The sequence below is a fragment of the Moschus berezovskii genome, chromosome 27, assembly GCF_049115385.1.
Source record: "Moschus berezovskii isolate FMDL1 chromosome 27, NW_MosBer_1.0, whole genome shotgun sequence".
NCBI classification, from domain to species: domain Eukaryota; kingdom Metazoa; phylum Chordata; class Mammalia; order Artiodactyla; family Moschidae; genus Moschus; species Moschus berezovskii.
The window spans coordinates 35,740,337-35,762,571 of record NC_142486.1 but is presented as its reverse complement, the minus strand read 5'-3'; the positions used below and the strand labels follow the sequence as shown (position 1 = coordinate 35,762,571).

At 42.7% G+C, this 22,235-nt stretch overlaps 1 protein-coding gene across 9 annotated transcripts in view; it reads left to right on the top strand.

Moving 5' to 3' along the window:
- The window catches only part of RBFOX1 (RNA binding fox-1 homolog 1), a 411,330-nt gene that overhangs the window by 353,126 nt on the left and 35,969 nt on the right, over nt 1–22,235 (top strand). For all 9 annotated transcript variants that reach the window (XM_055409444.2, XM_055409440.2, XM_055409443.2 and 6 more), the window contains 2 exons: nt 10,167–10,209; nt 15,114–15,178. In XM_055409444.2, the coding sequence (XP_055265419.1) occupies nt 10,167–10,209; nt 15,114–15,178 (108 nt within the window). The remainder of the gene's footprint in view (nt 1–10,166; nt 10,210–15,113; nt 15,179–22,235) is intronic.

The following is a 22,235-nucleotide window of genomic DNA, read 5'->3' as shown; positions in this document are numbered from 1 at the left end:
TGATTCAGAACCTCTGGACTGGGCGTGGGGCCCAGCCATCTGTGTTTTGATGGGCCCTCGAGGTGGTTCTGATGCCGGCTGAAGTCTGACCACTGCTGCCTGCCATAGCAATTAAAAGTTTGGGCTGTGAAGCCAATACAATACAAGCTAGGCTACAGTCCCAGCTTTGTCAATACCTAGCTCTCTCTGTCTCACTTTTCTGATGTCAGAAGAGGCTATAATAGCATCATCCATCTCATAAGGGTATTTTGAGGACTCAGTGGGATCATGATAACTAGGTCAGACTATAAGGTCAGACTACAGGATCAGACACGGGGCTTCCCAGATGGCTCATCAGTAAAGAACCTACCTGCCAGTGGAGGAAACACAAGAGACTTGGATTTGATCCCTGGTTGGAGAAGATCCCCTGGAAAGGGAGATGGCTGCCCACTCTAGTATTCCTGACTGTGAAAATCCCATGGACAGAGGAACCTGGTAGGCTAAAGTCCAAATAGTCACAAAGAGTAGGACACGATTGAAGCCACTGAGCACGCATGCCTCCCTTCCCATACTTGAATCTATATTAATATTTGCTTAAGTATTATTATATTGTTCACTGTTACATCACCTTCTATCTAGCCTCTTGTACTGATCTTCTAAGTCAGAGTCTAGTTGTGAGGACTTTGTTTGTTTGGGAGATCTTAGTTCCTGGCGAGGGATTGAACCTATGCCTCCTAATGGAATCACTGAGTCTTAACCACTGGACTGCCAGGGTATTCCCAAGGTCCAAATTTTAATTTGATCTCCCTCCCCCTCCCCCTTTGACAATAATCACTGATGTTGAATAACTAGAAGGGGATTCTACCTAGAATTGCTCTGGGTCACCTTCTGTCACCTCCTAATGGCCAACCCTCCCCCTTGATGGGCAGTAGTCACTCAACAGATACTTACTTACATCTGTAGGGTGGAAAGTGATGTGTTAGCTATCAAATGAGATGCAATGTTGAGGAAGCTATTGGGTACAACTTTCAGGGTGAAATGAGACCCATTCACACATGCCTTTCATATTTGACTGATATCAAAATTATTGGACCAAGTGAGGATCAGAGGGTCAGAAAACGTGATGCTGGTATTTACAGGAGGGAGGAAGAAATCCGTTTGGTGAGGGGGAGGACACTGGATAAAGCTCATAGCAATGTAATCGTTGACTAGAGTTACGACTGCAGATACTTTGGGCTTCCCGGGTAGCTCAAACAGTATAAGAGACTGGCTGCAGTGCAAGAGACCCAGTTGAATCCCTGGGTCAGGAAGATCCCCTGGAGAAGAGAATGGCAACCTACTCCAGTATTCTTGTCTGGAGAAGTCCCTGGATGGAGGAGCCTGGCAGGCTACAGTCCATGGGGTCACAAAGAGTCAGACACAACTGAGCGACTCATACTTTCACCTTCTTTGCATAATCCTCCCTTGACGTGGGCACCTACTCACCTCTTTCCCCATTTTGCAGCCAAAGAAGGGACACTCAGGTTGCTCAGATCATTAGTTCCGGGGCCCCTAGCTGCTGATTGCTGAGGTGGTGATCCAGAGGCCCGTGTGTTTCCCGTCTCATTTGGCTCTTGTATGGTGCTGTGCTTTTGGAGGAGGTTATGGGGAGATGAGGCTGTCCCGACACCAGGATCAGCACGTGCGAAGGTGTGACAGCATGAAGGAACATTCAGAGCTGCTCTGATCTGGCTGAATGATCAGTGCTGAGCGCAGAGGCCGGCCCTGCCTTCTGACCCCCGGCAGACAGTATCCTTTTATGTTGGAAGTGTTGAAAGCGAAATCAAAGCCTAGCTCAGGATGCCACACACTCAGTATCTGGGATTAGGGTTTGACGCTGCTTGACAAGGACTCTTGTGAACAGGAGCCCTTTTCGGTCCAAATGAAGACAGCTGAAAGCCATGCCTGCAAGCCCCCTTAGCGTGTGAAATCTCTGCCCCTGTGTTTAAAGACGATGGTACTTGGAGTTTAGCCATTCAACTCGGAAAGGCTCTGAGAAGCCCATGAGGTGTTCTCCAGCAAAGCAGTGTCACTGCTGTGTGCGTATGTGCATGTATGTGTTGGTGCCTCCCTCAGCTCTCTGTGCTCAGCCTTTCTGTGGGTCTGCTCTGCTCCTGAAACCTGCTGAAATCCTTGGGTAATCGACATCATGTTTTCTTTTAGGACCCCAGCTCCATTCAACGGTGGGGCACATGGGTCCTTTGCCAGAATCATAAATCATCTGTAAACTCCATGGGAAGGTTGTAATAACAACAGTTACCCTTTGGAAAACATGCTTTTAGAAACTCACATTTTTATATTTGAGATGTCTTGGGATCTTGGCAAAAGACTGTGAGGTGTGCAGGCTATGTGGGGGCCTCACTAAACCCGTTTCAATGCTTGGGAATTGTACGTCAGTTTCCCAGGTTTACAGAGCTTCTTCCTCTGGCTATTTCCCACAAGGTAAACCATGAGACTTCTGGAGAAGTCCAGGATCTTTTATTTACCCCTCCTGTGAAGTCCCTTCTCTCTGGGACAGGGATCAGAGAGCTGCAGTGACGCTTGGCTCATTCAGTCATCACGTGGGGTTCTGCTCAGTCTGGATATATTTATGCGAATGTACACACAGACATAGGCATGTGCACACAGGTGACACGTGAGTACACATAGACACACAGACGTGCAAACACATATTACTGCATGCATCATATGCACACTATGTACATTCATAAACACATGCACACACATGCATTTACATGTACAAACTAACAAACACACATATATGCAAAAATCTGGGGGCTTCCTGGGTGGCCCTATGGTAAAAGAATCCACCTTTCAATGCAGGAGACTAGGGTTCGATCAGTAAGATTCTCTGGAGAAAGAAATGGCAACCCACTCCAGTATTCTTGCCTGGAAAATCCCACGGACAGAGGAGCCTGGTGGGCCGCAGTCCATGGGGTCGCAAACAGTTGGACACGACTAAGCCACTGAGCAAGCGTGCATGCATACATGTACATGAATCACTGCTGCTGCTGCTGTTAAGTCACTTCAGTCGTGTCCGACTCTGTGCGACCCCATAGACGGCAGCCGACCAGGCTCCGCCGTCCCTGGGATTCTCCAGGCAAGAACACTGGAGTGGGTGGCCATTTCCTTCTCCAATGTGTGAAAGTAAAAAGTGAAGTCACTCAGTCGTGTCTGACTAGTAGCGACCCCATGGACTGCAGCCGACCAGGCTCCTCTGTCCATGCGATTTTCTAGGCAAGAGTACTGGAGTGGCTTGCCATTGCCTTCTCCGACATGAATTGCACACATACACAAATGCCCACCTGTGTTCCTGCATACACATCTGCATACCTGTTCACAGACCATATAACTAGAGATAGTCCCCTCCCTTTCCCATAATAGAGGGGCACATGGAATTACCAAATATTAGAGTATGAAAGAATATAGAAGAAAACCTCTGAAATCCTTTGGAGCTCAGCTCCCCTGAGATCATTCAGCTGTAACCCTTCTTGAAAGCGTGACATCCGTACCCCTATACTTATCAGTCATATGTTTTAAGCAGATGATTTGTTTTTCTGGGAAGGAGCTAGGGGTTTGGCTGAATGCAAACCCCGATCCTCGTATCGGCGTGGGCCACTTAAAACATACCTGAATCCTCTCTGCATCTGTACCCCTCTGGAAAGTCCACTACCCAGCATAGCATTGCCACCGTGTCCTGATTCCGGGCCCCCACTGAACCCCAGCTTCATTATTCCTCAATCTGATGGACTGCCGTTGTCTCCAGCCTCCTTAACCAGTATGGAAACGACCCCCGGTTCCTGTGTCTCGGCTGGCCCTTGTGACCAGACTAACCTGGCCCGTGCGGGGTTGATGTGTCTGCATGGGGAAGCGCACTAATATGAATGTTTTTCTTTGTGTGTGCACCCTTGCAGTGTTGTTTACCAGGATGGATTTTATGGTGCAGACATTTATGTAAGTATCCATTAACATGCATGCCACCCTTGTTTCTCGCCGGAGCCATTCTTTTTACAAGTTTGCTGCGAATTCTCAGCTGGGTGCCACCTATTTCCGCTTCCCGTGGGAAAGAGTCAAAGGCTCGGAGGAGAGACGGCCTTCTGCTCATGGTAGCCGTCGTGCTATTGAGTGAGTGGAATGAACTCCTGATTCATTTCAGAATAAAATAATTTTATTTATTCAAAATAAAATACTGACTTTTTTCCCCATGTCCAATTAAAGCCTTTGCCACAAAAAGAAATTCTCTCCCAAATTCCCAATTGGGGTCTCTGTGTTTTCAGTCTAATATTTAAGATGACAGCTGTAGTTACCAGCTGTAGAGGGTGAAAAGATATTTTCATGGCTAATGTGTTTGATGTTTTCTTGTATACGTTGAATTGTTTATCACAACAGCCCTAGAAAGAGTCCCCTCAAGTCCCCATTTCTCTCTCTTTCCCCACATTGATGGTTTTAGCAAGAAACATCTCCTAACAAGATATAGATCCAGTTGAGCATTCAACTCTTATTTTTTTCAACACCTGATTTCCCTCTATTTTCCTGAAACAGTTACCTGACTTAGAATTATTAGTCCTATTTTGGATTGTTTGTTAAATGGTACCACTTTATTACCTCTTCTCACTTTTAGAGAAGAGGAGGATGTTTCTCATTATGGGGTCATAATTAAATTTACCTAACTTGATCTAGAGGTAGTTATTCACCCATGGTGTAATATTAGCCTCAGTGTTATGAAAATGACTTGGAATAAACACAACTTAAAAGAAATGGGGGATATTTTCCAAATCACATCATTATTTTCGTTATGAGTGACCTCAAATAAATTCGGTGGAATCGTATTTGTTGTTTTATAGACTAGATAACAAAGAAAAATATAGCCATATTCCTGATCAAATTGAGGCAATTTACTAGAAAATAGGAAAGATGCTAGTTGTTTAATTTTCTTCCCTTTCAATTTCAAATAATTACAATTTTGAGCCAGAGTATTAATCTCCATCAATGATGAAATTGGGTTTTATTATTATTGCATTAAATATATTTATTATAATCTGTGGGTTAGTTTTTATTTTTTTTCCCTTAATAAAATGAAAAAAACAACCTACCTGTCTTTTATTCACCCAGGGAACAACCAGTTTCCTTTTTGTGTGTCTTGAGAGTCCATCTACTCCTTCTCAAGTCTTCTTTTTCCAAACTTTAGGTTTGTACAATTTTAAATAGAGAAACAGGAGGGAGCTAAAGAGTCTGGACCTCCTCCATATCCTCAGATATCCACTGATCACAAACATCAATCTATCCCCTTCCTCTAGGGTAGCTTCTGGATAGAGCATGCATATGGAAGAAGTAAGGACTTATTTGGACTTCCCTGGTGGCTCAGACAGTAAAGAATCTGCCTGCAATTCGGTAGACACGGTTCGATCCCCAGGTCAAGAAGATGCCCTGAAAAAGGAAATGGCAACCCTCTCCAATGTTCTTGCCTGGGAAGTTCCACAGATGGAGGAGCCTGGTGGGCTACAGTCCAAGGGGTTGCAAAGAATCGAACATGACTTAGTGACTAAACAACAACCCCTTGAGATACAGCTATATTTCCTTTGAGATACAGCTATGTTCAGATGACTGGAAACGTCCTCCCTGCTCCCTTCTGTTAAAAAAAAAAGAAATGATGATTAAAGAGGTTCATAAAAAGACACACAGGTTCTATTTTTATTTAAAGGAAGTTTGTGTCTGGCTCATTCAATCTCATTAAAAAATAAGGCGCAGTGAGTAGGTCTAGGTCCATCCCTTTTATTTTACTGGGCAGACTTGTAAGCTTTTGGCTTCAGTTACTTTTAAGGAAGGTGATGGGGGTCTGCTCTCCACTTCTTCCTACTCAGATCATCCTGTCTTGACAGTGGATCAGAGCAACCCAACAAGGACAACAGCATGGGAGCTAGGACCACTGACCCTTTGTACACACCCCACTTTCTCCAGCACATTCTCCTCTTTGTTGTCCAAGGTCCCTATCCCTCCCGCATCATGGTGGAACCCTCGGGCATCTCCCAGTCCTGCTGAAGCAAATAGGATTTGAAAGACCTGCAAGGATCCCTGTAACTAGCAAGTCACAACCTCCTCTGTAGAAATAGCTCCTCTTAAACTTTGCAGGGAAGAGAGGATTGAGGAGAGAGAGAGAGACAGCGACGATCATAGATGCCCTGAAAGAGCTGGAGGCAGTGGATGTGTTATAAGAGCCTGTGAGCCAGAAACTAAGGTTAAAAATCAGGGATGCGCCTTTGGGCTGAGTGCAAAGAAAAATCATCTTGCTGGGAAGCCCAGCTCTGCAGGAAAAAGGCTGCCTGCCCTGCTCTGACCCAGTGCATATGGCCACTCACCAGAGGACAGAGAGGTCTTCTAAGTCAGCAAGGAGGGTCACAGAGGTCACTAACTGGGTCTCTTCTACCTTGGGCATAACACACAAACACATGTACACACACATACGCGCACGCACACACACACACACCTTTATTTGAAACGGTAGCAATTGAGCTTCCATAACTAGCCTATCAAACCTACACATTGATTCATTGCTAAGTGGCACATATTTCCATAAACTCCTTTGAATGAAAAAGCAGGCCTTGGCACAGCATTGTAAATCAGCTCTGTGCTGTGCTCAATTGCTCAGCCCTTGGGTCCTACTCTTTGCAACTCTGTGGACTGTAGCCCACCAGGCTTCTCTGTCTATGGGATTTTCCAGGCAAGAATACTAGAGTGGGTTACCATGCCCTCCTCCGGGGGATCTTCCCGACTCAGAGATCTAACCTGAGTCTGCTGCACTACAGGCAGATTCTTTACCACTGAGCCACCAGGGAAGCCCAAGTCAACCATATTTTATTAGAAAAAGAAGAAAAAGTAGACTAGGTTAATGAAAAAATATAGAAATAATAGGAGAGGCAACACATGGATATGATCAACTGTTTGAAGGTGAAGGACCACAATCCTTGGACTTGCAAAGCAATCCATTAGGTTGAACGGTGAAGCCAGAGATTTTATAAGGCCAACCTTGATCGAGGAGCTAAAAATAAGGGTTGCTGAACCAAACTTAGCCAGGACATGTGTCTTTACCCACTCAGGGAGATAGCAAAGAATATGGAATTAGATCAAAAGATAACTATTGAAAATGGAGGAAAGGACATGATAATAGAGCTATAAAAAAAAAAAAAAAAAGACCTGACAAGCTCTCAGTAGAAACTAGAGTAAGATGATAGAGTTCTGAGCACTAGGAGAAAGGAAAGAAAGGATAGGAAAAAGAGATGATACAGAACATAAATATTAACCTTACTCTCTTTTATTGAAAGAGCCCTAAGCTTCCTAACAGGGCTTCCCTGGTGACTCAGTGGTAAAAAATTCACTTGCCAATGCAGGAAACGTGGGTTAGTTCCCTGGGTCAGGAAATGGCAACCCACTCCAGCATCCCTGCCTGGAGAATCTCATGGACAGAGGAGCCTGGTGGGCTACAAGAACAACAAAGCTTTCTTAGACTCAATGCAACTGTGAGGCTATCTAGCAAATATGTTTGGATAAGATTCCAGTGCATTTTTGTATCATGACTAAATCCCATTATAAAGAGGTTCTCGGTGACACCATGGCTTCTATACATTATTTCTGAATTCATGTCACTCTGCCGTCCATGGATCTTCAAGAGGCAACCTCATTTCACTGATGTTTGAGCTCAGGACAGAGGTGTCAGTAGCTTTTGGAACATGGGAAATGGAAATTCTCCAGATAAAAACCCCAAGTGTTTATTCCTGAGACTTTGCTTTGGGCCAGCTGGGGGGTTCTGGTCAGTCACCAGGTGGCGAGGCAACACCTCATCCGGAAGTTAAGCATCGCCTGTGTAAGAAACAGGACACTCACACTCCACATCAGCTCACCCTCTCTGCACATGGTCCCATCAAGTGTGTTGGTTGCCCAGTCCTGTCTGATTTTTTGCAACCCCATGGACTGTAGCTCACCAGCCTCCTCTGTCCTCCAGGCAAGAATACTAGAGTGGGATGCCACGCCCTCCTCCAGGGGATCTTCCTGACTTGGGGGTAAAAGTTGGGTCTCATGCATTGCAGGCAAATTCTTTACCATCTGTGTCCTGGTCCTAATCAAGGAGCAGTCTTTTTACCCATCACCTCCTTTTTTTTTTCCCCAGAGGAGGAGACTTTTTTTTCAGAAAAGAGATGAAATCTTTTGCCTGGACATCTTCACGGACACTTTGGTTTGAGCCCATGAAATCGATCAAATTGCAAAGTTCAACCCTTAAGCCCTGGGCCAACAGAAGGACATCATTGTCTCCACTGAGCAAACTGGAGAGTGTGGTGGGAGACAGGCCAGGAGGAGGGAGAAGGGAGAGGGTATGGAGAGCGTGTGAGGTGGACTGGTCACAGGGAATAATATCTGCACTTGAAACGTTCCAGGGACAGAGGGAGAGATGGGGGAACCTCCACAGGCATAGCTCCACAAACGTATAATTCTAACTTAAAAGGGAAAGCTCAGTAGAATTAGGAGCTTCCCTGCTAGCTCAACTGGTAAAGAATCTGCCTGCAATGCAGGAGACCCTAGTTCGATTCCTGGGTCGGGAAGATCCCCTGGAGAAGGGACGGGCTAACCAATCCAGTATACTTCATTGTTGTTATTTGTTTAATTGCTCAGTCGTATCCGATTCTTTGCAATCCCATTGTCTGTAGCCTACCAGGTTCCCCTGTCCATAGAATTTTCCAAGCAAGAATACTGGAGTGGGTTGCCATTTCCTTCTCTAGGCGATCTTTCTGACCCAGGGATCCAACATGGGCCTCATGCTTGGCAGGCGGATTCTTTACTGCTGAGCCACCAGGAAAGCCGCATACACACACACACAGACACACACATGCATGCCCATATATTTGTCCCCACCACATGGCATTCAGAACCTCCCCGACCAGAGGTTGAACCCATGCTCCCTGCATTGGAAGTGCAGGATTTTAACCACTGAACCACAAGGAAGTTCCTTAAAATATACATACTATACATACACACACATACACACACACACCTTTATCGGCCAGGTCCCTACATCTGTTAAAATGTTCAATCACCTTGATGTCTGCCTTGGAACTGGAACACTTCACTTCCAACTAGAACCACTCATGGGAAAAATCAGCCTCATTCATGAATCACTGTCACATCTCAAACTGCTCCCCAGTCTGCCCAAGGGTTCTGCTGAGATCTTGTGAGTGTTGGACCTGAATGAAGTGATGGCGGATTAATGACATCCATCTTCAAAGAAGCTTTTCCAGATCCATGCATACGCACGCACCCATGCTCACACACACACACACACACAGGCACATAAGTAGTGTTTTTAGTCATATATGTTAAAATTAGCTTTAGTATCTTTGATCTGATTCATTGTTTCCTGAAGTACAATTGCTCTGTCTGTTGTTATTTGAAATTAAATTAAGGGGGGAAAAAGGGCGTTAAAAAGAAAAAAAGAATAATTTGTAGTCACCATAGGTCATGTTTGTTTGTTTTAAATTATGGCTTTACTGAGGCATAATTGACAAATAAAATTATAAGGTATTTTTTAAAAAGGTGTTGATACTATCATCTTAACTGCCTCCATCATTCAGCATCAAAGTTGAATTCTCAGGTGTGCCTAAGAAATCCAACCATGAGATAAAGAGAGAAATGAGAGAGCAAGTTAATTTGAACTGTTGGAAATGGCAACCCACTCCAGTATTCTTGCCTGGAGAATCCCGTGGACAGAGGAGCCTGGTGGGCTGTGGTCCATGGGGTCGCAAAGAGTCAGACCCAACTGAAGCGACTTAGCAAGCATGCAATATGCTTGGAAGGAAAAGAAGCCATGAAAGTATCCTTTTTCCTTCTTTAAAATACACGCAGAATTATAACACAAATACAATGAGGGCGGTTTGATCCCCACCCCCACCTGCTTGATACTCTCTGTTACAGAGATTCACAGCTCAAAAATGTTCGGCATTCCTTGGTCCTTCTTTTGGTTTAATGGGTCAAGCTTAGGTCTCAGTGACAAAAGAGAAGCAAACTTGGAAATGAAGTGCTCTGGAATTTCTGTCTGACTTATGCATTTTCTTTATTTATTTCATTTTTGCATTGAAAAACATTACATTTCTGTTTCCTTATAGAGTAGTGTATCAAGAGCCTGTGTATGGCAATAAATTGCTGCAGGTATGAAATCCTGGCTGGTGGAGAAACTCATCACTATTGATTGTGGGTTTGCTGTGAAATCCTACTAACAAGACGATTCTGGGGAGGGAGGGGAGACGGTCTCTAATATAGAATGAGGGAAGACTGAACTGAATTTTCCAGTTTTGATATCAGTTCTTCTAGAAGAGAGACACTCATCTTAAAATCTTTTTTTCCCCTCTTTTCTAGATTATGTGTGTGTCAGAATTGAGATTGGGCTTGGCTGTTTCTTTCTTGGCTTAAAATGTATCTGGCTTCAGTGAATATAAACTCAGTGAAAAAAATCCAAGGGTTTCATTGAACCAATTGTCTGAAAAAAAATTTTTTTAGTAATTTTCTGGAGTCAACTGGGATGGTTAAACCAAAAACCTTTTATAGTTCAGCATCAAGGGCCAGTATACACTGTAGCTTCTTATAAATTTATTTCACATCTTCTGCCATAACTCTCAAATCTATTTCTCACTGATGAAGCAACCCCAAATGAACAAACTTGTAGGAGGGAAACAAAAACCAACACATCCATTGGAGTGTAGCTGGCTAAGTCTCCAAATTTGGTCTATAACCAACACAAAAACTGTCAAATAAAATGAAAGGAGAATGTAATACTAAAATGATCAGTGGGAATTTTATTTCACAGGTTTCCCTTTAACCTGTGATTGTAGCTTTTGTTCAGTATTAAGTCAATTTAAAAAGTACATTTTTTTTTACGGTGAGATTAATCAAGTTTTAATAAGAAATCTAATATGAAACAAATGGGTATTTGGACTAAGGAGAGAACCAAATAATTAAAATTTCTGAAATAAGCTTTTATTTTCACCTTTTAAGAAAAACTGGACTTCAAAAACAGCTGAATGTATCATGCAGATAAGTTAAAGAGTAATGATTTATATGAAGGATTTTATATTTTGCAAATAATGCTCTTGTGTGATTAGAGTGAATACATTTTATGTATATCATTAATCCACCTGTGTTAGACAAAGTGAGATCCTTGACTATTCTTGGAAAGGAGGAAGCCCTGTGTCCACATTGATATACAAAAATTTCACCACACTTCCTCAGCAGTTTGCCATTTGGATATTTGAACTTTTTTTTCCAAAAGTATGCTCTCAAGTTAAAAATGTGATTTCCATCATCAAACCACTTGGTGATGCAGTGGAGATCCACAGAGCTCATTAATACTGCTTTACAAAGTTCCACAAATGAGTAACCAGTTTCATTTCATTTAACTCAACATCTCCCAAACCTGTGTAGTCATGAAACCTTGCCTTTCCCTTGATGAAGATCCCACCAAGCACAGTTTTGAAAATGTTTAATTGGAGCATCGTTAAAGTACTTAATTGATAACTTTCCCTCATGGACCTCCAGAGGTCTTGCTAACAAAGGAATTATTCCCAAGCCTGTGAATCAGTATCTTTGATGTTTGCCTCTGGTGGTGGGGGCAGGGGTGGGAGGGGGAATCCATAATGACCATTTAAAATACATGTTTTCCATAAGATCACATCTATTTTGCTGCCCAGCATGTGAAAGTATGTTTTGTGAGTAGGGAGCATAGAACTATCGTGTTCTTGTCATCCCTTTTCTTTTTTTTCCACCTTTACTTTGGTGGTGGGAAAAATCTAACTGTCAAGCACACATTTTTTTTTTTTTTTGTCCTAAGGTCTGGGAGGATCAGTTTTAAGGGAACTGTGCTTTGATGACCACAAATGAAAGTAGCACTTCTTTTTCAAACATTACCCCAGAACCTTGCTGAAGCTTTGGCTGTACTCAGCAAGCTGCAAAATAGGGGCAGCAATAAAATTGATTAGAATCACCTGTTAGAAAGGCAAATTAAAGCAATTTTTTAAATCATTTTACAGTGTGTGCACACATGCACCAAGTCAGTATACAACTCTGGTTTTCCCCTTAAACGGATTCCATGCCGAAGAAGAATCGCAGAGGAAGATGATGCAGTATATAGATGCAGAGACATCAAGCCATCTACGCCTTTTTCTTTGTCCAATTACTGCAAATTCCGGGGATCACAGACCTGGGCTGTCCAGTGCTGTAGCCACCAGCCCTGTGTGGTTGCTTACATTTTAATTCAAGTGAATTCAACGTTCAATAAATTAAAAATGCTATTTGCTATAGTCCCCACATTTCAAGATTTCCGTAGACATTTAGGACAAGTGGCTACCCTATTGGACAGCACAAGTATAGAACATTTCTGTTCATCATCAAGTCTACTGGGCACCTAGGAGATCACTGACCAAGGTCAAAATCTCTCCACGGGTTCCACAGACTTTACCAAACTATGACCTTGACTCATGAATCAGGAATACTTGTAAACATACTCTTAAATAGCAAAGTTAAGTATCAGGACATTGAACTCTTGTGCCTGTCTTACATGGAAACCCACACTTGTTTTCTCTTAAAACATGTGCAAATAGAGAATGAACCCTTCCCAAAGCTTCATAGACAAGCCCCTCAGTTGTTCCAAAGGATCCCAGGTGTACACTCCTCCATTATATATCAATGCAGTAATTGTCAACCCAGTAGTCAGAGAGGGGCTGCTTCTGGCTGGGTCAGGAAAGAATCCGCCTGCAATGCAGGGAGACCCAGGTCGTTCGATCCCTGGATTGGGAAGATCCCCTGGAGGAGGAAATGGCAACTCACTCCAGTATTCTTGCCTGGAAGATCCCATGAACAGAGAAGCCTGGCAAGCTAAGTCCATGGGGTCAAAAAGAGTTGGACACGACTTAGTGACTAAACCATAGCAGTCAGTGAGGTTCATTTTAGGTATCTTCTGTTTGCACTGCCATAGTTTTTCCCACTTATCAAAATTGCTACCTACTTCCGTTGACAGAAACCATTGCAGAAGTTGAGGGAGTCCCCCAGAATTCACACAAAGTAGGATGTTGCTAGAAGTCTTTCCAGCAACCAAATTTACAGTCACCACATCATGATTGATTGACATGGCCCTTGATGCAATGCGCTTTGCAGTAACTTGTTTTACATGCTGAGAGTGACAGAAAACACACACACACACACACACATGCGTGCGCACGTTCTCCACTCAGAGTTTTCCGCTGGTTGTAGCTAATGCCTCCTAGCTATCGGAAAGCCAGTGCCAGCCCCTCCCTACCTCATTAAGTTCAGTACGCATGCCTGCCCACCTGTGTCTCTGTGGATGCCTGTTGAAAGGCGAGGAGATGGGCAAGCTGATGAAAAGACTGGCTCCAGAAATCGGGTGACCCGATTTCCCATCAGCCCATCAGTCTGTACCTGGAGCTTGGTGCTCCGTGTGACAACTGCTTTGCTTTCCCAACTCCTCAGCGCATTTAATGAGTTTCTCCATTCCTAATTAAAGAGCATGGTGTTTGGAACACCAGGTGGCTTCTGGCTAACACCTCTTGTTTTTTTTTTTTTTTTTTTAACTTTCACATTGTTTTTCAAGGGAGACTTAATAAAAATACTGGCTCCAAATTATGGGTGATTATCTGTCAGAATGTCTTGGAGGTGTCTCCTCCAGAGTGATCCAAAGAAGGAGCTTGATTAAGGAGAAGCTAGCTTTTTGGAATTGCCACATAAGTGATAGAAAATTTGCTTTGAAAGTTGGTTATGATTGGCAAAGAGTAGAAATAAATTACAGAGACCACTGTACCTATCACTGTTCTGATAGATGCTTCTTGCAATTTTCTCATTCATCTGTCTTCTGTGCTATACATGGAGCCAAGTATAATGAACTGCTTTACTCAAGATGGTACCATTAAATCCCCCCAACATCCAGTTATTTTACTATTAGAAACCCTCTGACATGGTTGTCTGTCCTGAATTGCCCCTTCACAGCAAGGGTGAGAACCCTTCTCCCAGAGGATCGTGGGACTATGTATTCTATTTAGAACCTGAATGGCCCCCGTGTTATCGGTGGAGACTGGATCCTGTTGATTATACTAAGATCATTCAACAGTGGTTGATGTATCTACTGTGGTCTGCTGAGCAGGGAGCTCTGTATTTTCACAGTTTGACAATCAATGCTCCACTGAACACAATTCCTTTCAAATATGCCCATTTGCTTGTCCTCTGCTTAATTGAACAATTGCAATTACTGGTACATACAACTAAATGTTAATTATTTTTCTCCAATTTTTTCTCTCTCCTAATGATTTCATTTACAAATTGGAAGACTTTATCATATTTTCCACAACAAATTCCCCGTTCAAACCAGTGTGATATCTTGAGCTGAAAAGATGGAATTTTTAAGCAGTGCTCAAGATTCCTTTTTTTTTTTTTAAATCATTATGTGACATTTAAAAAGCGAGAGACAGTCTTCTTTCGTTGCTTTAGTGGTTGAACAACTATATATGCAAGAGACTCCTAACACAGTTTCAATCAAAGGATTATCTTATTTTTGTAAGTAAATATCAAAGACATTAACATTAATAAATATCAAAGATAGCAGGGCGTTAGCTTGACCTGTATTGGATTTTTAAGGATGTAACCAAAGATGGTTTGAATAAGATGTAAGTTGGTAGCTGATAAATCAAGGTAAAGCATACTCACTTTTGAAAATCTGGAAAGTTCAGCAAAGTAGAAAAAGCATTTAAATAATCTCCCATAATCCTCTGCACCCCAAAATGATTACCATTAATTAACATGTAGGTACCTCTCCTTCAGAGGGTCTCTGGGTTCCCCCTTTGGGATTTGCTTACAACTGCTAATCTTTAACATCCAGCTGGGGCTGGTAGTCTACCCCACATCTTTCTTGCGTGTTTTGGTACTAAGCTTTCATTAACCTCCACTTGAGTCTGCTAGATGTGGGTCACTGCTGTTCTTCTGGGGTCTCACCATCAGGTGCCCTGAGTCGGCCTCCTTTGAGTTCCTAAGCCCGCTTTCTCCTTGTGTTTTAGGGTGGTTATGCTGCATACCGCTACGCCCAGCCCACCCCTGCCACTGCCGCTGCCTACAGTGACAGGTAAGGGCTTTCCTTCTCACGCTTGACTATTACCTGGAAATGAACTTAGCTGGTGGGAGGTGAGCTTCTCTTCTGGTCTCAGTGCAAATGCATGACTGCTGGGGAAGGCAGTGCCCCGAAAGTTAGGTCTCACGGTGAAGGTCAGCACGGGGCCGCCAGGACACACAGTGACGCCTCACTCATTCTGATCGCTCGCCCTCTCTGCTAAGACACAAGACAGTGGGTCCATGCATACTTGATTTTCCTCTGACAGCTCCTCTGACAGCACACCCTGCATGCACAAAATACACCCCTTGTACAACCTTCTCCTGGGCTTCTCTGTAAAATCCTGGATTCGTGTAACTCATAGGACGAAAGCCAAGAGAGGATCCCACAGGTTTACCTCGATTTTCAACACTTCAGTTCCCTTTTTTACACCTTTGTACATTCAGGAAAGCATTCCCCTTTATTGCCTTTTAAGATCCCGCCTAAAGGAATACGGGCAGTGTGTCTGGCATTCACCAGGAGAGTCTTTCTTTTTGGCAATGCCCAGACCCTGTGCCTATGAACATAAGCCAACATTTATTTGTAGTGCACACCACATGTGAAGACTGGCAGCGGAAGGGACTGAAGTAGGTTTGAGAAACACAGAAGTCAGAACTGGATGGCGGGGGGTGAGGGCTGGGGGTTGGAGGAGCTCTATTACCCATTACCCAGGCTTAACAGATGACTCAGTTTCTGAAATGGCAAGCCACAGCTATTTTCGTATAAGTGCTTTGGAAAAAAAAAAAGAAAGTGTGCGTTTCCATATTGAATGCAAATCGTTGGCTCTGTTTTCAGAGGACATAAATGTGAATGTTCAGATGCTCTGCATGCACAAATGTCATGGAGGGTGCTTATTTTGTGTAATGACTCCTTTAATTTAAAACTATGTTTCATGAATAAAACAGTAATGGTAACAGTTTGCATGTGTGGCTGAGGCATGCTGGGTTCGACAGGTAAGCAGGAGGTGTCTTGAACTCGTGAATGGGGAGTGTTGGCAGACTTTGGGTCTCCTCTCGGATCTCTTGTGACTCAGTTCCTCTCTTAGTTTGCTGTGGTATGCTTTCTCTGCAGTTCCATTCCATTTCTCACAAGATGTATCCTTAGTTCTTTGTAACTACAGACTTCTTTGGAGGTATACGAAAGCAAAAGAAATTCCTGAATCCTCAGTGTCACACTTTGAAAACCCCAGGCATAAAAACTCATGATCAAATAGCTCTTTGGCAAGACGGAGTTAAGATCTGTTTTATGATTGTATGCAGGTATTATTCCTATAACTTCCTATTATTCTTATAAACAGCCATCGAGAGCTGTCAAGTCTGGAGGGAACTTCCAGAGAAATCCGAACAATTGTCGGCACACAGTTCTAAATACTTAAATTATCCAGTTACCCAATTATCAGTTGCTAAGATGCAAAATATGTTTTATGAAAGTTGCTATCTTCAATACACTTTGACACTGAATTAGGGAAATTGAGAGGGTCAAAAAAGCTAATAAAAATGATGACAGTCTTGAAATTCTCAAGATCATTCTACAAATGAAAAGGCTTAATTCTATTAAATTCTGCACACTGCAGATTCACAGAGTGTCAATTGTAATGTGGTTCATCTACAACCCTTAATTATTTTTATGAAAATATCTCTCGATGCTAAATTCTCCAACACCCACTTTGTATATAATTATAATCATAGTAACTTTAGCCTGCTGCATAATTGTAAGAATCTTAAACAGATTTAAGTCTTTGAGTTTTTTTTTTTAATCTTCCTTCTCAGTATAAGTGCATCTATCCCCAAGCTGAAAAAAAAGGTTAATTACAAAGATATGATTTAAATTGCTTTCTTTAATAAGACCAACATAGACATTTGAAAAAAAAAACAACAATGTTTAATATTATTCTGAGATAGAATTACTTGAGGATCTGGCCATCTCCATTTGCATTTGCCTTAAAAAATAAGTTAAAATTTTGCTGCACTTGGGGGCACCATATATGCAAATATATGTATGAAATCTGTTATTTTAATATTATTAAGATTTCTCACTGGCAGCCTGTCCTACTGAAAAATTGCCCTCATTCTTGGTTTGGTAAATCTTGACTAACTCTGCAATTCCCACTTTGGTGTAATAGTTTCAGTTGAAGAAACCAACTAAATGTACTCTTGTCCATATAATTGGCCTCTTGCTATTCATTAAAGAAATGTGTACATTAGGTCTTTTTGGTTGCTGTGGAAATTGATTACTAGTCCTATTTCACTTGCCACTTATGGAAATATTGCATTGAGAGAAATGCAGACATAGATAAATTACCAGAAAACATTCTTAAAAATTTTGTTTCTGGTTTGATTTGTAAAGCGTATTTATGAAACAGTGGTACTTCTGTTTATTGTTAGTAAGCAGGTAACGAAGAAGAAGACCCTTCAAGGGAAGACACATGTTTAGGGGAAAATGTGAAATTATCAGAAGAGCTTTCCAGTCGATTAGAGATGGCAAGAATCTAGAATTATCTCAGGGAAGTTGTGTAATCACTTATTTTTTACTCCATCACAAGATAATATCAGTAGGGAGAGACTCTTAGCACCTACTTTCTAGAAGACAGGCAGGATGACAAAGAGAAAAGCTTCTTAACCCAGAGAAACTCCTTCAAAATAGGAAATAAAATCAGCAGGAACAGAGAATGTTTGGGTCACACTCATTGGCTGTCAACCTCCAAGGAGAAACTGCAACAAACTTTCTAATCATGAGATTCACTTCACTTCTCAAACATCTTGAAAGGGAAAGAAGTTTGATGTCCCCAGTCAGTAGAATTTTACCTTTTATCAGCACAAATTAAGCCCTCATCAAAGATTCAGGGGCCTTTTGGAAAATCTTGAACTCCAGTAACCTCAGGACTGGTCAGAAGTTCATTGATGGCCACCTCGTTAACTCCCTGCCCATCAACTTCTCAGTTAAATGATCACACGATGATTATCTCGGAGTACCCCGAGAGTTTCTTGAATGCCGACCTCCGGAAGGAAGACCATCTGGTGTGAGCGGTGATTTCTCCCCAAAGAAAAAGACCTGACTGGACTAGGTAATTTTGCAGACTCATTGACGAATCAAACGGCAATAGGCAAATGTCTTTCTTGGGCATTTAGGAAAGATTTGGTAAGCCTTTGACTTCACCTCAAATCTTCTAATCTCACTTTGATTTGTGGAAAGCCAGCTATCTAGACTCTCAAGGGAGATGGTTTTCTGAGCTTGAACCAATCAAAGCATGGCAGTGGGGCCGATGATCATCTGGTCATTGCATGCCACTTGGTATTGCTGATGTGTTTGTGGTATGTTCTGGATTGGACAGGTCCATCACCACATTAGCTCGATGAATGGCTTGCTTGAATGAAGCCTGTGGGCAGGCTTCTCCTGATTGACTGGCTCTCGGTTTCTTTGTGTCTTCTGACTTGGTCCTTGTTGCATCTTTGAGCAGCCAAATTGGGAGGCAGGGAGGGAGAGGGGAAGATTTCCTTTTCAATGAATCACGCTACAGGTATTTGGGTAAACGTGTCTGATGTGTACACAGCTTTGATGACAATGTTACCACGCCAAAAAGGCAGACATCCGTCATGCTTGCCCTGCTTGCCAAACATCCTAACATCCCCTAACACACAGTGCATGGAAACAGCCCTCCACATTAGGGCAGAAGGGAACTCAATTCAGACCAGCTAGAGGAGAAACTAATAGAGGCATTCGCTCTGAGATTTCATGATGCCCCAGGTGCCCTGCTAGTTACCCTGGCCCACTGTTTTCATGGACACTTGCCTTTCCGTAAAGATCCTTAACAGTTAGCAGCTTTTGACCTCCAGCAGTAGCTCCAGCATACAGGTGGTTCTAGACTGAGCAAAAAAGACAGCAAGCAACAGGCTTCTGTTTGTTGTTTTATTTTCTACCCTTTTTTTGTTTTTTGAGACCTTTCAGTTTTTCGGCAACATTAGACTCTACCATCTGAAGCTTCTATTTTTGTGAACCCGAAATGGTAGAATATTGGCAATTTCATATAGCTCAGCTTAATAGAGGGGCTTTCCCAATGACTCAGTGGTAAAAAATCTGACTGTAATTCAGGAGACACAGGTTCGATCCCCTGGAGGAGGAAATGGCAACCTACTCCAGTATTCTTGCCTGGAAAAAATCCCATGGAGAGGAGCCTGGTGGGCTACAATCCATGGGGTCACAGAGTTGGACATGAGCAACTCAGTTGGACTGAGCAACTGACTAATCACAGCTTAATAGAAGCCCAATTAAAATGCCATATAATATCAATATTGATAATCTTGCTCTCTCCCTAGTCGTACATATACATATATGTATGCTGTGTGTATATATTGCTCACATATACATGTGAAAAATATGTGTGTACACAACACATACACACACTTCTGCCTTAGGACCTCAGGGAGGACTTATATGCTTGTCTAGATAAATAAATCTTAATACAAGGAGGTCAGGATATGCCAAGTTGTGCCAGTCATGAGCCCCATGCTAGAACATCTTTTAAATGTGATACTCATAACCTATAAATAATAGATTCTATGTCAGAGAGAAATAGATTAGTAGCCTTTCTTAAAACTCAATAGGAATAAATAGTCATGTCTTTGGGGTCATGGAGCGGTTGATCTATCAGTTCAGTTCAGTCGCTCAGTCGTGTCCGACTCTCCGTGACCCCATGAATCACAGCAAGCCAACTAAAAATTATATGGTGGTCGAGATAGATAGGGACTTCCCTGATAGCTCAGTTGGTAAAGAATCCACCTGCAATGCAGGAGACCCCGGTTTGATATCTGGGTTGGGAAGATCCACTGGAGAAGGGATAGGCTACCCACTCCAGTGTTCATGGGCTTCCTTGGTGGCTCCGATGGTAAAGAATCTGCCTACAATGCAGGAGATCTGGGTTCGATCCTTGGGTTGGGAAGATCTCCTGGAGGAGGGAACAGCTTCCCAGTGCAGTATTTTGGCCTGGAGAATCCCCATGGACAAAGGAGCCTGGCAGGCTACAGTCCATGGAGTCACAAAGAGTTGGACACGGCTGAAATGACATAGCACAGCACAGCACAGGGATAGATATGAATATCCACACATAGATGGGTGGGTGGATGGATGGAAAAGTAGACAGATAATAGACATAAGTGGTTAGGTGGATGGATGGAAAGAAAACGAGAAGAGAGAAAGAGGGAGGGAAAAAGGAAAGAAAGCAAGAAGGAAGGAAGTATGGACAGACAGGAAAAGACTCTTTCTATGCTCTCATAATCTTTCATGATAAGCTTAACACCAGGACATAGAACTAAATTCTTATGTATAACTTTAGTTTGACCTAAACTGAAAAACTAAAGGGGTTTGAGTTGATTTCCATTCGTGTGGGTACTCACTATCTATTTTAGAATGTTTTACTTCCTAGATTTAGATTAAATAATAGAGAATTGTCATTAAAAGAAGGCTAATAATTGCATTTAAAATGATATACCATTTTTTTGTGGAGTATTTATCGACTCATATAGGCTAAAAATTAAGGGGTTGCCAGGCTACAAAACATATATATGAGCACCATGAAATGAAAAATTTAATTTACTCTTCAAATTTTTTTGGTAGAAGGGTTAATTTTTAAATATTGTCATACTTTAGGGACTGCACAATTTTGCTCTTTCTTGCTGAAAGCTTCATCTCTGAATCATGTGGATTCCTGAATGAGGGTAGACCATGCAAAAGCAGAGATAGGAAGGAAGTTCATAGATTTCCCTGTTCCTCTTGTATGAACCAAGTTAGATCAAGGTTGAAACTGCTTCTGGTTAAAAGCACCCATTCCTTGTGGCGTGTGCGATGAGGGACTTCAAGATCTTGGACTAGTGCTTTGTGTGAAGCACTATCTCCTTTGGGCTTCCCAGGTGGCGCTAGTGGTAAAGAACCCACCTGCCAGTGCAGGAGATGTAAGAGGCATGGATTCGACCCCTGGGTCGGGAAGAAACCCTGGAGAAGGAAATGGCAACCCACTCCAGTATTCTTGCCTGGAGAATCCCATGGACAGAGGAGCCTGGCATAGGATCGCAAAGAGTCGGACACGACTGAAGCGACTTAACACATGCTATCTCCCACGGCCAGTTCAAGACCAGGTGACTGCTTCTGATGACATGCTTACTGGTTTTCCAGGACCGGAGAAAACCATGGACCATGTAATATGGTGACCAACTCTCTTGTCTGGAGAATGGCCAGACTTTAACCAAGCTTCTTTCCCATATGCTGTGAAAATAGCTTTTCTTGTATGAAAGGATGACAACAGCTTTGCTTTCTCCTTTTTTTAATCCAGTTTTGTTTTGAATGTTCTTCCTCGGCAAAGCAAAAGCTGGCAACTCTATGATAGACTCCATATTATATTTTGTTTACATTTTCAATCCTTTTTGAGAAATCCACTGGTGGAAAATAGAGTGAGGGTTTTATAAAACTTGGTGATGCCAACAGTAGAATTCTCAGATGGACGAGGACCTGAGGGCTTAGTTCATGGGTGTCCAGAGAGGATAGATCCACAATTAAGACCAGGACCTGGGGTCAAAAGGAAGCTATTTGGGACTCACATCCCGGCATGTTGAGTTAAAACATGGCAGCAAGCAGTGGTTACTCCTCTGTATCTTTTATTGATAGTGCTCTGAAGTTGTTCTTGACTTTAGCTTTTAATCTTTTCCGCTGTTCTCACTCATCCCTTGGGCTTCCCTGGTGTCTCAGACTGTAAAGAATCTGCCTGCAATGCAGGAGACCTGGATTCGATCCCTGGGTCCGGAAGATTCCCTGGAGAAGGGAATGGCAACCCACTCCAGTATTCTTGACTGGAGAATTCCAGGGACAGAGGAACCTGGTGGGCTACAGTCCATGGGGTCGCACAGAGTCAGACGCAACTGAGCAACCAACACTTTCACTTTTACTTTCACTCATCCTGATGAGCTCTTCTGGGTCCTGCAATTAAAAAAAGAAAAAGTTGCTCTGTGAACTTGTAACAGGAATGAGTCACTAATGTCTATATTTA